Source organism: Monodelphis domestica, chromosome 2 (genome assembly GCF_027887165.1).
Source record: "Monodelphis domestica isolate mMonDom1 chromosome 2, mMonDom1.pri, whole genome shotgun sequence".
NCBI classification, from domain to species: Eukaryota; Metazoa; Chordata; class Mammalia; order Didelphimorphia; family Didelphidae; genus Monodelphis; species Monodelphis domestica.
The window spans coordinates 278,356,249-278,374,650 of record NC_077228.1 but is presented as its reverse complement, the minus strand read 5'-3'; the positions used below and the strand labels follow the sequence as shown (position 1 = coordinate 278,374,650).

At 37.4% G+C, this 18,402-nt stretch overlaps 1 protein-coding gene across 2 annotated transcripts in view; it reads right to left on the bottom strand.

Moving 5' to 3' along the window:
- DNAH8 (dynein axonemal heavy chain 8) overlaps positions 1-18,402 on the bottom strand; it is a 491,513-nt gene that overhangs the window by 261,042 nt on the left and 212,069 nt on the right. For both annotated transcript variants that reach the window (XM_016431041.2, XM_016431044.2), the window contains exons 37-39: positions 12,094-12,247; positions 11,153-11,316; positions 2,381-2,483 (exon numbers count right to left, since the gene is read on the bottom strand). In XM_016431041.2, coding sequence (XP_016286527.1) covers positions 2,381-2,483; positions 11,153-11,316; positions 12,094-12,247 — 421 coding nt within the window. The remainder of the gene's footprint in view (positions 1-2,380; positions 2,484-11,152; positions 11,317-12,093; positions 12,248-18,402) is intronic.

Genomic DNA, 18,402 nt, shown 5'->3' with positions numbered 1-18,402 from the left:
ACAATACATAGAGATAAGGCCAAAATGGGTACATTATTTAGACATAAAGGGTACTACCATAAGGAAATTTGGGGAGCATGGAGTAGTTTACCTGCTAAAGATAAGGAAAAAATCTATGACAAAACAAAAGAGAGCATTATAGCAAGTAAAATGAATTATTTTGATTACATTACAAAGGTTTTACACAAACACAATCAATGCAGGTAAAGTTAAAAGGGAGTACAAAACAGTTTGGGTAAATTATAGAAAGTTACTCAGATAAAGACCTTGTTATTCAAATATATAGAAAACTGAGACAATTTAAAAGAATATAAATTATTCTCCAAATGATAAATGGTCAAAGAATATGTATACAGGCAGTTTTCAAAAGAAGAAATCCAATCTATTAATCATATGAAAAAAAATACTCTAAATCACTATTGATTAGAGAAATGCAAATTAAACAACTCTGAGGTACTACACCTGTGAGATTTAAAATGGTTGAGGTCTTAAACTGTAGTGATTAAAATAGTGGAAGATATAAATTGTGATAGATATAAGAGAAGGTGAGTAAATTTGACCACAGAAATATGTTTCACTACAGTGTCTTGGGTTTTAAAATCAAATATAAGGTGGTCGCCAGGGAAATATTCCCAATTATTCAAATACCCAAGTCAATTTGGGTTTTATAGAGATTTTAATTAACAATACAATGAGTAATCAAAGAAAGAGAGAGAGAGTAAGAAAGTAATAAGTATGAAGGGCCTCAAGCCAATATGGCCTAGACCTGAGTCTTAAAAGAGAAATCAGTCAGTTTTTTAACACTCACCACAAGATCTGACTAAACAAGGATACTAGTGACACCAGGCCAGTGTACTTCCTCAAATAGTCTTCCAGCCAGAGATTGTTTCAAAGGGCCTCTCTCAAGAGCCTCCAGAGCTCCTACCCCAGAGGGACAGAGCCCCTCAGAGGAGCTCTCCTTCAGAATAAGAGTCTTCAGAATGAGTTCCTCAGAATGAGTCTTCTCAAAATGAGCTCCCTCAGAATCAGCTCCAGCTCTTCTCTGAGCTCTTATTTTAAAGGGCAAAATCTCCTATGTCACCTCCCCTAAGTCCTTACATCTACCAATCACAGTAGACATTTTCCAAAGGACAACCCCTTCTGAATTCACAGCTGAGTAGATTTAATCTCTTTAGTAAGTCAGAAAAAAAATGCTGCTGTGTCGACAAATTTCATTAAGAAAAAACCTCTGAATAAGTTATCACCCTTTTAGGTTTAAGTAGTTTACAAGTTGCCCCACCTTTATAGGTACTTAGTATCCCATTGTATCAATTCTAAAACAGTCATGACTCAAAGAACTTCCTCTCCCTTCCATAAGCATGGATCAAAGTACTTTCATTGTTTAGCAAGCAGTTTTTTGTCCTAAAACAGTCTTAAGTAGGGTGGAGCAGGGACACTCCCATAGCTAGGAGCTCCCACACTCAAGTAGAGTTCTCACCATCTGCTAGGGAATTTTTTTAAGTAGAAGATTTCCCAATGGGGGAAACCCCTAACATTCATAAGTCTGAGAAATTTTGAGGTTTAGACTCCTCACACTATCAGATTAGTCAATATGATGGAAAAAGAATATGACAAATGTTGGAGAGGATGTGGGAAAATTGAGACACTAATACACTGTTGGTGGAGTTGTAAACAGATTCAAAGGATTATAAAATTTTGCATACCCTTTGATCCAATAATAGTAGATCTATGCTTCCATACTTCATAGAGATTTTAAAAATGGAAAAAGATCTATATGTTGAAATAATATATACAACAGTTCTTTTCATGGTGAAATTAGAAACTGAGAAGGATATCCATTAAATGGGGAATGGTTGAATAAGATGTAGTATGCAATTGCAATCAAATACTGCTGTGCTATAAGCAGGATGGTTTCAGAAAAACTTGAGCAGACTTATATGAACTTATGCAGAGTGAAGTCAGCAGAATAAGGAGAACACAGTAATAGAAATACTATTATTAACAATGATCAACTCTAGAAGACTCAGCTACTTCAATCAATACAATGATGCAAGACAATTTCAAAGAACTCATGATAAAAAGTTCTTTCCAGAGAAAGAACTGATGGACAAATTAATGAATAGTTGTTGGTTCTTTTTTATGTTTATTTCTTTTTCTTTTTGCAACATAATTAATAAAGAAATGTTTTCCATGACTTAATATGTATAACTGATATCATATTGTTTACTTTCTTAGTATGTGGGTGGAGAGAGATATTTTGAAATTTTAAAAGTTTTCAAAATAAATGCTAACAAAAATTTTTAAACACAAAAACTATTTCATTTTTCCTTTTGGATAAACAATGTGAAAAGAAATAGAATAAATTATAATGAAAACATACTTGTATGGTATGGGAATCACTTGCTTGTCCAAGAATTTCCAGGAGAACTGGATCAGATACAAAGAAGAATCTGGGAAACAGGAGCCGTTTCTTCTCTAAATATCTTAAAATATAGGGAAATTCATATTACCAAGGTTTTTTTAAGTTAATTATATTTTTAAATTGTCATTCTTTCAAATAACTTTTATCTTTTAAAAACATAATTGTCATTTCTCACTAGAACTGAACTAAAATATATCCTTTATAACAATGAACTTTAAAACAAAAGAGGAAAAAGTATAGTTCAAATCTAACCACCAAATCTGATAGGCTATGTAGGATTCTATACATAAACTCTCCTCTGCCTCTGCAAGAAGGAAAAGATACATTTTTGGATCTCTTTTTTGAGTGCTATGCTTGTAATTATGATTAAACAAAAGTTTTTTTTTCCTTTTAAAAACTTTCCATTTATAAAAATGTTATTTCAATTTACATCAGCATTTTTCAATTATTCACACATATTTATATTTAATTATGAGAAAAATTAATTTTCCAATGAGATAACAGCAAACATTTGTATATTTAATGCCCATTTTACCCCAGAAATTTTAGTGCTCTGAAAACTTGTTTTCTATCCTATATTGATGAGTGATAGTCAACAAAGCCATAAAAACATGCATACCAGAGAAGGCATGACAGCTTTAAGGGCTTAGCATAAAGTTTTTTCCATTTCTTGCTATTTCTTCAAAAGTCTTCCTTGACTCTTTCCTAAATTCAAAGTGTTTCCTACTTCTGAATGGTTCTACTCAAGCTAGGATTAATGTGACTTAAATCAAACTCTATATCCAACTTCTTTCTTTTCTTCCTTCCTTCCTTCCTTCCTTCCTTCCTTCCTTCCTTCCTTCCTTCCTTCCTTCCTTCCTTCCTTCCTTCCTTCCTTCCTTCCTTCCTTCCTTCCTTCCTTCCTTCCTTCCTTCCTTCCTTTTTCAGGCTTTAAAAATATTACATATAGAAACATTTTTATAATTATTTTCTGACATTTTATGATTCAGATTCTCTTTCACCCTCCCTGAGGCAGTAAATGATCTGTTATAGTTATACCAGGTCTTCCAGGCAATATAATCTGTAATAAGATTCTAACAATTCTTTATTTGACTTTGGATAGCTGAGTCCCTTGGCGTTATCATGGGACCTTGTTTTTGCTCATAATAGTTTAGACCTTCACAGTTGATCATCTTACACTATTTCTGTTACTGTATATAATGTTCTAGTTTTGGTCCTTTCGTTTTACATCAGTTCATATAAGATTGAAGGTCCAATTATAATTGCTTCATACTTGTTGACTGAACTTCAAGTAGTCTGTCTGTCCTTCCCCCTTAAGCCCCCCCCAAAAGTTGATATTAAAAAGAAAAACTATGCTCCTACAATTCTGAAAACTAAAAATTGTTAGTATTAAGATCTGATTTAGAATTTTAAAAAGCATCATAGCAATGAGAGTTGACAGGGAGTTGAGGAGGTATAGAAAGGGCAAATAATAGAGGATAAATACAAAAATAGGCCACAATCTTATGAAAAGTACTAAAGTTCAGAATGAGCAAGTAAATAAACTACTGAGGAAAACTAAGAACAAGAAAAAGGTCTTTGAAAGAAAAAGCAATATTGTAGAAATTAGGAGGATCAAAGAAGGGGTAGGATTATTTTTTCCAGATGGATAGGACAATAACTGATTTTAGAGAAGAAGCAGAGCTACTCAGTTCTTCTTTTGCTTCTGTATTTAAAAAAATCTTTCTGTTAAAGAGAATGACTGGTAGCTTAGAAAGAAATGAACGATGATGGATAACAGGGAGTTAGTTATTTAGTTATTAATAGAAGTGGAGAGATAGCAAAAGAGCAGCCTAGCTACCTTTAATAAGTTGAAATCACTAGGCCTTAATGATGAACTAAGACAAATGGCAGCATGACTGGTCTTAGTTTATTAACATGTGACCTTTAAAAGTTTGTGAAAAATGAAAATAGGACCAATTCTTTATTGACAGAGTTACTAGAATGGATCTCTCAATTAAAAGTAACCCAAGTCCCAAAGCTCACTGTTATGGAACTCTCTCCTCATTAGTGGAGATCAATGCCCTATGCTTATGTGAGGGGCAATGAGTGGTTAGAACAAGAGAAAAGAGATATACAATTTCTTCTAGTTCTTCAGTCTCTTTGGGTGCTTCTGGCTTCCAGATTCAAGTGACAAGGTTGATAATACCAACTCCCCTTCTGGATGCAAAATGGAGAAAAAAGACTTTGGGAAGAAGCCAACATGAGAGGAGCTAGTGATCTTCATCATGTCCCTATCCCCAGTGGGCTACACTAGGGATGTCAGAATCTCTCTTCAGGAAAGATCTAGGACCCTTCCTCTTCACTGAGATGAGTTACCTAGTTTTCCCAATGGGAGGGCTCCTTCTCTCTGTAGGGTTTGGTATATATTCTCATATGTACACTTTCTCTGATTTCTGTTTTGTTCTTGATTTGGATAAATTTGCTTCACTACCATTTTATATGTATCTATTGTAGAGTTGGTATTTGGCAGGACAGGGGTCAAGCCCTGGATAAAAAGCTTAGGGTCTTCCTCTGTCTGCTAGAAATAGCAACCAGAAGCTTCACTGGCATTAAAAAATCACATCCCTAGACTAAAATATTTTAAGTAAGCATATAAATACAATTCTAACTCAAAACCTTCTCTATCTGACGAGAGATGAATGATCAAGCTTCCAGCCCCAACTGTTTGCTTTTCCTCCTGGCAGGAGAAGGGCTGGAAGGGGAGATGCTAGAGATCTATTTATTCTGGTTTCCCTGCAAGATGCACTTGACAGTCTTTGCTTCATACGGAATATTACAGAGAACATTTACCTAGATTTAGCAAGATATTTCAGAATGTTCTTTATGATATCATTGTGGAAAAGTTGGAGGGCTAAAACAGAGAACTGCAGTTGAATTATTGGCCTGTGAATTAGCTTGTAAATCAGCTTGAAAGGTCAAAATCTTAGACCAATAGTATTTGCTTATTTATATTACTAGTAGGCCTACTTTGAATGTATTAAGATTTATTTATTTGCTTATACATCTTTTCCACAGGAATCAGTTTTCCTTAGTTCATATGTGAGATAAAGGTGATTATTTTGAAACTGTAATAGTATCCATGGACCACAATGCCATTGGTTCTAGTATAGGCCTGTATAAAGAACTGGGTGCACTTTCTGTACAATCTTATGAAAACTAGTCTTAGGTGAAAAAAAAATAATGCCGTTGTCAGCATTGCTTAAGGAACTTCTGAATGACAAATTATTTTTGTGTACCTTTGCAATAAAGTATTAAAATCCATAAGTCTCTTTTATGTAGTATTCTATAGTATGATATAGCAGTCAGAAAAGCTAACATGAAATCTTAGAGTACATTAAGAGAGACACGGTATCCAGAAATAGGAAGTTGCTGGTTCCACTGTACTCAGATTTATTTAGATCATTACTCAAGTACTTTGTTCAGTACTTTTAGAAAGGACATCAATAAGCTTGAGAACTTACAGAGTTACGTTTATTATGTCAAATAGTTTGTATAGAATTGGGATTAACTGTTCTCTGAATGTTTGATAGAATTCACTGGTGAATCCATCAGGCCCTGGGGATTTTTTCTTAGGAACTTCTTTGATGGCCTGTTGGATTTCATTTTCTGATATGGGATTATTTAAGAATTCTATTTCTTCTTCTGTTAGTCTAGGCAGTTTGTATTTTTGTATATATTCATCCATATCACTTAAATTGGTGTATTTATTGCCATATAATTGGGCAAAGTAATTTTTAATGATTGCGTTAATTTCCTCTTCATCAGAGGTGATGACCCCCTTTTCATCTTTGATGCTGTTAATTTGCTTTTCTTCCTTCCATTTTTTAATTAGATTGACTAGTACTTTGTCTATTTTGTTTGTTTATTCAAAGTACCAGCTTCTTGTCTTATTTATTAAATCAATAGTTCTATCACTTTCAATTTTATTAATTTCTCCCTTAAATTTTAGGATTTCTAGTTTGGTTTTCTACTGGGGGTTTTTAATTTGATTGCTTTTGAGTTTTTTTTATTTGCATTTCCAATTGATTGATCTCTGCTCTCCCTAGTTTGTTAATATATGCACTCAGGGGTATGAATTTACCTCTGATTACTGCTTTGGCTGCATCCCAAAAGGTTTGAAAGGATGTCTCGCCATTGTCATTTTCCTCGATGAAATTATTAATTGTTTCTATGATTTCTTCTCTAACTAAACGATTTTGGAGTATCATATTGTTTAGTTTCCAATTAGTTTTTTATTTAGTTTTCCATGTACCATTACTGATCGTTATTTTTATTGCCTTGTGGTCTGAAAAGGCTGCATGTATTATTTCTGCTTTTCTGCATTTGTGTGCCATGTTTCTGTGACCTAAAGTATGGTCAATCTTTGTGAATGTGCTATGTGGTGCTGAGAAGAAGGTGTATTCCTTTTTATCCATATTTATTTTTCTCCATATGTCTATTAATTCTAATTTTTCTAAGATTTCATTCACTTCTTTTACCTCTTTCTTATTTATTTTTTGATTTGATTTATCTAAATGTGATAATGGTTGGTTCAAGTCTCCCACTAATATGGTTTTACTGTCTATTTCTTCCTTCAATTCTCCTAGTTTCTCCATTAGGAATTTGGGTGCTATATTATTTGGTGAATATGTGTTGATTAGTGATATTTCCTCATTATCTAAAGTCCCTTTTAACAAAATATAATTACCTTCCCTATCCCTTTTGATCAGGTCTATGTTTGCTATGGCTTTATCAGATATCATGATTGCCACTCCTGCCTTCTTTCTGTCAGTTGAGGCCCAGAAGGTCTTATTCCATCCTTTAATTCTGACCTTGTGGGTGTCTACCTGCCTCATGTGTGTTTCTTGGAGACAACATATGGTAGGGTTTTGGATTCTAATCCATTCTTCTATTCGTCTATGTTTTATGGGTGAGTTCATCCCATTCATGTTCAACGTTATGACTGTCACTTGTGGACTCCCTGGTATTTTGATATCCTTCCCTAATTCTAACCTTTCTTCTTCAGCTCTACCTTTTAGTCCAGTGATTTACTTTAAATCAGTCCCCCTTGTACTTCCCTTTCTACCCCCCTCCCTTCTTATCCCCTCCCTTATTTTCCCTTGTAGTCTTTTTAAAATTACCCCCCCACCCTCTCCCTCCCTTGTACTGCTTCCCTCCCCACCAGTGTGTTTTTTGCCCTTCTACTCCCCTATAGGGTGCAAATCTATTCTCTTCCCCAATGGATTGGATTGTTCTTCCCTCTTTGGGTCAGTTTCAAAGTACGTAAGAGTTGAGTATTTCCTATCTCCAACCTCTTTACCCTTCCAGTGTATCAATGTTCTCCCCCCTCCTGCCATGAGCTTCTTTGTGACGTATAAATTTACCCCCATTTGTTTCTTTTCCCATTTCTTTTAGTCATAACCTCTTTTTCTTTTTTAGCTTTAGTCATGTGTGTGTATATATATATACACATACACATGTATAAGTATTTATGCATGCACATATCTATATACCTATTTATGTCTTGTCCTTTCATCCTATACAGTTTGTCACTGTTCCCTCTGAGTGTAGTTCTTCTAGCTGCTTAGGTGATAGCAACAGTTAAGAGTTGCCAATGACCTCTTTTCTTATAGGGATACATATCATTTTAACTTATTGAATCTCTTAAAAAAATGTGTTGTTGTTGTTGTTTTTCCCCTCTTTTTAAATTACCTTTTGATGATTCTCTTGAGTTCTGTGGTTGGACTTCATATTTTCTGTTCAGGTCTGGTCTTTTATTTATGAATGCTTGGAACTCTTCTGTTGTGTTAAATAACCATACTTTCCCCTGTAAGAATATAGTCAGTTTTGATGGGTATTTTATTCTTGGCTGTAGGCCTAGTTCCCTTGCTTTCTGGAATATCTATCATATTCCATGCCTTTCGGTCCTTCAGTGTGGATGCAGACAGATCCTGTGTTATCCTCACCGTGTTTCCATGGTATCTGAATGGCTTCTTCTTGGCAGCTTGTAATACCTGTTCTTTTATCTGATTGTTTTTTAATTTGGCTATAACATTTCTTGGTGTTGTCAGTTGGGGATTAAATACAGGGGGTGATCTGTGGATTCTTTCAATCTCCACTTTCCCCTCTTGTTCTAGGATATCGGTGCAGTTTTCTTTAATAATTTCCTCTAGTATTATGTCCAGGCTTTTTCTTTTGTCATGGTCTTCTGGTAGTCCAATTATTCTTATATTGTCTCTTCTTGAACAATTTTCTAAATCGTCTGTTTTGTGAATGAGATGCTTCACATTTTCCTCAAATTTTTCATTCTTTTAGTTTTGTTTTATAGTGTCCTGCTGCCTTGTGAGGTCACTTGATTCTAGTTGTTTTACTCTGGTTCTTAAAGATTGGATTTCATCTCTGGCTTTTTGGTCGTCATTTTCCTTCTGGTCTGATTTTCTTTGAAGATTGTCTTTCATCCTCTTTATCTCATCTTTCATCTCCTTTGCCTCATCTTTCATCTCCTTTGCCTCGTTTTCCAGCTGGATGATTTGGGCTTTCAGGACACTATTTTCTTGTTTTAGTTCAAGTGCCTCTGTTTCCAGATGACTTATCTTAATTTTTAAGTTCTTTTCCCAATTGTCTTCAGCCTCTCTTAGTTGTGTTTTGAGTTCTTCCACAGCCTGTATCCAATTAGCTGGGATTTCTGGTTTATCGTTTGCTGATCTCTCCCCCTCTATTCCATTTGGTGAGTAAGTAGCTGTCTATTGTAGTTTCTTTCTTCTGTTTCTGTTGTTTGTTCAAATTCACCCCTTCTTTCCTCCCCATATTTGTTTGTGCTCTTGTTCCTCTCATTTTTTTTGTTTTTTGGGGACTTCTATCAGTCTCCCCTCTTGGAGCTTTAACAGAGGATCTCTTGGTGTAATCTCTGGGGGATGGTTGTTGGGGGTTTGAGCTTTCCTGTCCTCTGGAGGCTTTTGATTGGCTTAAAGTCCAGCAGTCAATGAGGATAGATGGGGAGCCTGGGCTTCCCTGTGTTCTGGAGACTTTTGATGGGATTGAGTTCAGCTTAGTTGGGCTGGGTTTACTCTGAGTTTTAAACTTCCTGGAAGGCTGGAGCAGATATGGAGGATCTCCAAAGCTCTGGCCAGGCTGCCAGGTCTATGCTCCTTCTAGGCTGCCATCTTGACTTCGCCTCTTGGTTTCTGTTTTTTCAGAAGACCCTGCTCTCTAAGGTGGGAGATGCGTGGCTTCTCTGGGCTCTGAGGGCTCCTGATGGGATTAAGTTCAGCTGGTTCTTTCAGAAGACCCTGCTCTCTAAGGGGGAGAGGGGTTGTGGCTTGCCTGGGCTCTGAGGGCTCCTGATGGGATTAGGTCCACCTGGTTTGGGCCAAATGAGCCCTGATGCAATAAGCCTCCTCCTCCACAGTCTGTGTTGAATGCCTGGAGACTGGCCTGGGTTGTTTTCAAGGTAAGCCCTTCACCAGCCCTGAGGTTTTTGTTCTTTCAGAAGCTCTGAGGGCTCCTGATGGGATTAGGTTCAGGTGGTGTGGGCCGAATGATCCCCCAGACAAAAAAAGGAAGAAAAAAAAGCAGCAACCTCCTCTTCCACAGTCTGTGTTGAATGCCCAGAAACTGGCCCAGGTTACTTTCAAGGTAAGCTCTTCGGAGCAACCCCTTTGACAGCCCTGAGTTTTCTGTCCTTTCAGTAGCTCTGAGGGCTCCTGATGGGATTGGGTTCAGCTGGTGCCCTAAAGCTGGGACCTCCCTTGAGACTCAGATGGAAGGACCCAGCTAGGGGGCTACAGGCTTCCCCCTTCTCTCTATGTTTCCTTGCCATCTGTGTTGGGTGTCCCGGAGACTGCCTCAGGTTGCTTTCAAGGTGAGACCTCAGAGCCCTGAGATTCCCACTGCTGCCATGGGCTCAGCACTCTGGGTTGGGGGGGATGGGTCCTGGGACCTTCTTTCTCTCTACCTCTTAGATCTGAGTGATCTAGGGTTCTGGCTTTTGGGGTGTGGTACCCTTTGACCCAGGTCCAGGAGGAGGTTTCCCCAGGTCTATCCTTTTGTTGTTCAGTAGCCTAGGAGCACTCTGTTTGCGATCGGTAAGGACGGGTTTCTGAGGTCTGAACTTTCGCTGCTTCTACGCCGCCATCTTGACCGGAAGTTCTAGAGTCCCTTACAGAGTTATGTTAATGAGGATTTTAAAGGGGCTACATGTTTAGAACATGTGATATGAGAACCAATTTGGGAATAATTAGCTGGAGAAAAGAAAACCAGGAGGAGAGGTGATTTGAAGTAAAACCTTTCCTATCTCTATTTTCTTTGATGGATTAAAAAAAAGGCACTGTGTCTATTTATGCAACTTGATTCTTTGATGTATTCTTAAATTTGGTACTTCTAGCATTAAAGTGCTGTCATGTGGAAAAGGAATTAGACTTGTTTTGCTAAGTCAGGGATTTCAGTTCTTGGAGAAATGAATAGTAGCTACAAAGAGACAAATATTGATATATGGATATCTTGATATATGGAGAGTAATCTAAAATGAGTATGTACTGCCTTGAAAAAAGATTTTTTTTATCAGAGATCTTAAACCAAAAGCTAGATGGATATTTCTTAGATATGTTTCTGAAAGAATGCTTATTCATGGATGGATTGAAGTAGTTCCTTCCAACTCCTGTTCTATAATTCTGACATGACACAGGTATATGTGAAATAACTCATACATACCCTGTTAGTGACTTTTGACATACTTCCAACTGCTCATGTAAATGAGGCAAAAGTTGTCCCATAGTTTCATCTCCAACACAGCAACTGATTACATTAGGATTCTCATGAGCTCGTTGCATTATTTTTATCCATGATTTATCAATATTCTGAAAACGTTTTGCTTCCTAAAAAACAAAAATATCCTCTTTAAAGATTGCTGCTTGGATAATTGGACAAGCAAAGTGTTTGTGTTAAAACTTCATGATTTTTTCTTCAAATTAATCTCTGAACTTTCAATTTATTTAAGAGGCTAAAAGGTTTTTAGTGACATTCTATGAAGAGTTAATCCAATTCTACTCTAAACCTTGGAGAAAGCAGCTCTTAAAAACAGGTCCTTAAACAACTTTAGCACAAGAATTCTCAAGGAAAAAGCACCTCTTATTTTATTCAGAAAGAACATGTAAATTATTAGAGGAAAATAGGATTTTTTCCTTTTGTGAAAACTCACTTTATTAATTTATGTATCCTTCAAAAATGGTAACTGATTTGGCAAAAAAAAAAAAGTAAAATTTAAAAAACTGGCTGATTTTTTGTTTCTTTGTTTTAAAGTTTTATTAATACTTTTTGCTTTCATGCCAGTCTTTTACTGATATATGCCTCTCCCATCATCCTTTGAATAAACAGTTAAGCAAACCCACAGATAACAAATTCACAATAATGCTTCCAATTAATTTCTTACTTCACCACTGAGAAGAGGAAATTTATTCTCAACGACTGACTAAATCAATGCAATTAGTCTGAATTCAATTAACTTTGAGTATAGTTGGCATGTACATTATTGTTGGTGGTCATTGTGTATATTGTTCTGTGTGCTGAATATTTTGAAAACTGTTCTTTCATTATTTTGAATGCATAAAATCTCTTATTCCTAGTTATTTTCTAAAGTTTTAGTAACCATTTACCTGAGGTAATTGTTTTGCAATATCTCCACCTACAAAAACAGCTTCAAGGTAAACCCAGAGATTTTGTACAATCATCCATTCTTCAATAATATCTGAAGAAGTTGTTAGATTAAATACCCAGGTCTGAATACTCTTTTTAAATGGAGTATTATACCTAAAAAAATAAAAGAATGAAATAAGTTTTTAATATAATCACCTCAAAACTGTGAACTTTAAAACTATTCCACCATAATCAGACCATTCTTTAGAAGATGTGATTTAGCTATTTCCTGATCAGTAACAATGGAGATACTTGGAATAACAGAATCAGGTCTTGGAAACTACATTTCGCCTCCCTTCTTAGTTTAACAAGATTTTGAAGGTCTGCATCAAACTCAAGATTTAATTATCTAAGGAATGGCCCTCAACAGACATGTGCAGAAAAAAGGACAGACCTCTGGGCTGTCCTGAGTCAAGCTAAGTCCTCATTGGTACAGATGAGACACAGAAAAGTGATGTAAAAATGTCCACATAAGGCACGGCACTTCCTGTCCCTTCCTCTTTCCCTGGAGAGGTGATTCTGGCTGGTAGCATGCTAGGCATCCCAACATCTTGGGAGTGGTGGCAGTTATTGTCTGGGTTTTGGCGGTGAATTTTGTCCTTGCCCTGATTCAGGTTCAGGCATCTCCTCTGATCCCCTTTTGGTGTTCAGGTTGATTCCTTCCTCCTTCACACTCCAAACCCTTACTTTCTAGATCTTCTAATCTTTCCGCCCGGTAACAGCCAGGTGGGGGAAGAAATTCTTCACCCTTTCCTTCTCCCTTCTTCTTAATTTTCTCTACTATATCAATATTTAAATCATCATAAAATTTGGCAGCTGACTTGGGTATTTTATTATTTGGGTTTTTAATTAGGATTTTTATAAATAAAATTCTTGGCGACCTAAATAATTATACATTCAGTCTCAGCCATAATTTCACCATTTACAAAACAAAGGAAATCAAGAAAGACATGTTTCACTAGGGTGAGAAGGTATAAGAAAGGGTAACCCAGAAAGTGCAGCATCCAGGAGAACTGGAAGAATCTGGATCAGCCCAATGTACTGTCATATGGCCCAGGATTATGAAGTGGCAGAGTGGAGGATCAGCCTAGCACACTTCTATGTGGCCCAGAAAAATCAAATGGCAGATCAGGAACAAGCCTAACTGAGACAACAGGGGAACTGGTAGCATAGGATGCAGAATATAGCAGGGCAAAACACTTGCAAGCTTCCCCACAGCAAGCAATCCAGATTATCCTCTCAAAGTGCACGCTATGGGACCTGAAAGCAGCTGAGCTCACCCTAAACACCAGAAGAGACTGCACTGCAAGCTTAGAATAGTGTTCTCTCTAGCTCAGGAGAAGAGTTGAACCTCAACAGATAGGGAAGGTAAATTTTCAAAAGTAACCAGAAAAATGAGCAAAAAATGAAAAATAAAAAGTTACTTCAGTGACAGGGATGATCAAAATACAAATTCAGAAGAGGATAATAATGCTAAAAAATGAAACATGTGCAGTCTCAAAGGAAAGAATTAAAGAGTATAAGTCTCCAAAATATCCCTTGGAAGGACTTGAAAAGAAATTTTAAAAATCAAATAAAAAGAGAATTGACAGAGTTAACAATCTGGGGAAAATTCACTGAAGAAAACTCCTTGAAGACTAGAATTGTTCAAATGGAAAAGGAAACATAAAAGCTCAAGGAAAAAAATAACTTCCTAAAAATTGGAATTGTTCAAATAAAGGTCAATGAATACATTAGACACCATGAAACAAAAAGACAAAACCAAAAGAATGAGAAATCAAAGAAAATCTGAAATATCTCACTGAAAACACAACTAATCTGGAAAACAGATGGAGGATAAAAATCTAAGAACCATCAGAATACCTGAAAGCCATGATAAAAAAAAGAGGTTGGACACCACATTATAAGAATCATCAGGGAAAACTGCCCTGATATCCTCAAACAAGAGAGAGATAAAGAAATTGAAGGAATATGCTCAATGTCTCCTAAAAGACATCCCAAAATAAAACATTCCTGGGCTATTAGAGTCAAATTTCAGAACTTCCAGGAAAAGGAAAAAAGTATTACAATTAGCCAGAAGAAAACAATTCAAATATTGTGGAGCCATAATCAGAACATAGAAACTTCTATATTAGAGGAACAAAGGACATGAAATACATTCCAAAAGAGAAAGGATCTAGAATTACAACCAAGCATCACCTGGTCAATGAAACTAAGAATAATCTTCAAGAAGGAAAAATGGACATATAATAAAAGAGGATTTCTAGGCATTCCAGACAAAAAGCCAGAGTTGAAAAGAAAATGTGATGAAAATATTTATAAGAGAAACATAAAAAAGGTAAAAAGAAAAGTGAAAACTTAGGGGTTTTGATTAAGCTTAAGTTGATACATTCCTGCATGGAAGGTGATAATTAAGAAAATAAAGATATATAATGATACTTGAAATACCTAAAGTACTCAAGATATGTAAGAACTTTATCACTATTAGGGCAGTGAGGTGTAAACTGTGAATATGGGATTAACTCTCCCCTGTCCATTTTTTAGATTTAATCACCAGAAGCGTATACACCCCACTTATCCTTAAGTGCGAGAGGTCTGTGATAGTGGGTGACAAATCAGAATTGATTGACTTCCCCCTGGGTAGTCCTAAGCAAAGGTTTAGCTGTAATTGGTCCACATAAAATGTAAGGAAGGCACAGGAAGTGACAAAAGGAATGATCTTTAAAAGTGGCAAAAACTTCCTGGGAGGGAGGCTTTCACCTTCAATTTGATCTTGAAGGAGCTCTGGTTTGGGACCTCAGACTGCTCTTGAACTACCACATGGGTTGAGTGAAAAAGACTGATTCCCTTTCCTGGCTTTTTCTGAGAGGTACTAGCCTGTGAAGAGCAGCCCCTTGTCTTGGAGGAGGCCTTGTGGCTAAAACCCTGGTTTAATTGACCCCTAGGCCCTCTAGCTGGGGCTTCTGGAACTCTGTCAGAGTAAAGTTAGGGCCTAAGCAAATAGTCTAGCTCATTAAGCTAGATTTCTTACTCTGCACTCTTTCTCATTTCTCTACTTTCACTCTTTCTCCTTTTGTAAATGAACTACCATAAAAACTCATTCTGACTTGAGTAATAATTTACGGCAACCACACTCATAAATTTAGTCCAACCCTTTGAATTTTACCCCTTACAAAACCCAGAAAGAAAGAAGTAATTTAAACAGAATGGTATGCTATCCAAAATGAAAATCAGTGGATGAGTATGAGGAACACACTAGAAGAAAAAGGAGAAATAGAAGGGAGTAAATTATTTCATGAAGAGTTGCACAAGACTTAATATGGTGGAGGAGAAGTGAGGAGAGTAGAATGGTGGGCAATGCTTAAACTTTATTATCATTGGAATTAGATCAATGTGGGAAAAAATCCATACTTAGTCATAGAAATCTACTTTACCTATAGGGAAGTAGGAAGAAAGGGGGAATAAGAAAAGAAGGGAAGGACAAAAAAGGAGGATGAATTGGGGGAAGTGGTGGTCAGAAGCAAAAATTTGCAAATAGGGAAAGGCTGAAAGAAAGGGAAAGAAGGATTAAAAAAGAGAGAGAAGGGAAAATAAGAGAAGGAAATATATAATTAGTATACACAACTGTGAATTTGAATGGAATGAACTCATTCCACAAAACAGCAGAGTGCACTAAAAACCAGAATTCCACAATTGTTTCCTATAAGAAACACATTTAGGGGGAAGCTGGGTGGCTCAGTGGATTGAGAGCTAGCCCTAGAGACGGGAGGTCCTAGGTTCAAATCTGGCCTCAGACACTTCCCAGCTGTGTGACCCTGGGCAAGTCACTTGACCCCCATTGCCTAGCCCTTACCACTCTTTTGCCTTGGAGCCAATACACAGTATTGACTCCAAGATGGAAGGTAAGGGTTTAAAAAAAAAAGAAAAAAAGAAACACATTTAAGTAGGGAGACACTATAGGGCAGGAATGATGAACCTATGGGACAGATACCAAAGAGGGCATGCAAGTTCTCTCTGTGGACATGTGGTTGCCGAGTTTGTTACTACTAAGGATGAGGGACTCAGGTGGAGCTGCTTCCCTCTCCCTCTTCACCATGCCTGAACATCTTTTTCACATCACCGGCAACTGTCCAAATGCAGCCCAATGGGAGGGCACAGCGGGTAAGGTGGGTGGATCACAGGCAGCAGAGCTGGAGGGGAGCAGAGTGCTCAGGCTACTCCTATTTTCCTCTCTATACTTGTTGTGGCCATTCCTCACTTTACCCATCCCTCTTTCCAACAGCCCCGAAGGAGTGCTTCCTCTCTCCCTTGTATGGGGGTGGGGCATATGTGGTACTTGATTTGGGGGGGGGGACAGGACACAGTATGTGGTCTCCAAGGGGAAGGGGATGGGGCATGGTACACAGTTTCTAAAATGTTCCCCATTACTGCTGTAAAGTAAAACTAAGGGGCTAGAGAAGAATATATTATGCCTTAACTAAAGTAAAAAAAAAAAAGCAGGGGTAGCAATCATGATCTCAAAGCAAAAGTAAAAAATTGATCTAATCAAGAGAGATAATGGAGGAAATTATATCTTCATAAAAGACACCATATATAATGAAGCAATATCAATAAACGTATATGCACCAAATGAAATATTATTCAAATCTTTAAAGGAGAAGTTACATGATTTACAGGAGGAAATAGAGAGTAAAACTATACTACTAGAGGACCTCAGCCTTTCCCTCTCAGAATCTGATAAATCCAATTAAAAAATAAGAAAAAATTAATGGGGTAAATATAACATTAGAAATGTCGAGCTTCCAGGTAAGCATGGCAGCCAGCTAAATGTGGCTTACTCACTCTCCCTGACACACACCGACATACATTGATAAGGATCACCTCAAAAGACCTTAAGAATCTATATCAGAGGAGCGGAGGAGCTGTAGAGTGGGGACCAGCAGTGAAAGTGTGTGGGATTGAGGCTTTACCAGCCTATAAGAGGGGGAAAGGGCTTCCACTTAAATGCAAATGTGAGCAGATCCAGCCTTCCCCACCACCACCTATAGGGCCAGAGGCAGGGCCAGTGCACACCAACATGAAGGAGCAAGGGGTGCCTCTGAAGCAAAAAGAGGGCACTTCTGCGTCCTTGTGAGTTGACTAGGACTGCAGGGGGACCCCCCCCCCCCCGAGGCAGCTAGGCAGAAAAACTCAAGACATGAGAGAGAGCAGACTTCAGGTGCCCAGAGCCAGCGCGCCCGCCAGAGTCAGGGAGTGAGTCAGGAATCCCTCTGGAATGAACAGAGAGAATTTTTAGGGTCCTTGAGATTTAACAAGGTCTGCTGGGGACCCACCCCCAAAAGTAAGTAAACCAGAAAACCCGATGGGCAAGAGAAAGCAGACACTGAGCGCCCCCTGGAGGAACACACTGAGAAAAGCTGCAAAGGACTGAGGAAAACCGAGACTCTGCTCATTAACCCCATACACACAAAAAACCCACTGCTCAGCAGATTCTGATTTCTGACTAAAGAGGGAACTGAAAACATCCAGAAAAAAATGGCTAACTGTGCACAGGAGCCTCAAAATCCCAGCAAGAAATCAAAAAAGAAGACTGTCACCCTCGAAATTTTCTATGGAGGAAAACCCCAAGCTACAAAGAAAATACTGGACGAAAGTCAAACAAAGGCAAAACTGAAAACAAATGAAAATTGTCCACAAGCCCTGGAAGTCTCAAATGGAGCTTATCATCAGAAAGATGGAAGCCCTCTGGAAAGAGAAGTGGGAAATGGTTCAAAAAGAAAAGCAACAAATTATATTAGAGAACCAAAAAACTACAACTGAATGCCAAAAGATCAAAGCAGAAAATCAAGCCTTAAGAACCAGAATTGAGCAACTGGAAACCAATGATCTTGCAAAACAGCAAGAATTAATGAAGCAAAGTCAAAAAATTAATGAATTAGAAGAAAACATAAACTATCTCACTGACAATGTGACAGACCTGGAAAACAAAGGAAGGAGAGACAATCTGAGAATCATTGGTCTGCCAGAAAAGCCAGAAATGAACTGTAATCTTGATATCATAATACAAGATATCATTCAAGAAAAGTGCCGGGAGTTTCTAGAACAAGGGGGCAATATAGGAAATGAAAGAGTTCACAGAACACCCTCTACACTAAACCCCCAAAAGACAACTCCCAGGAATGTAATTGCCAAATTCCAAGGCTTTCAATCAAAAGAAAAAATCTTACAAGAAGCCAGAAAAAAGACAATTTAGATACAAAGGAATTCCA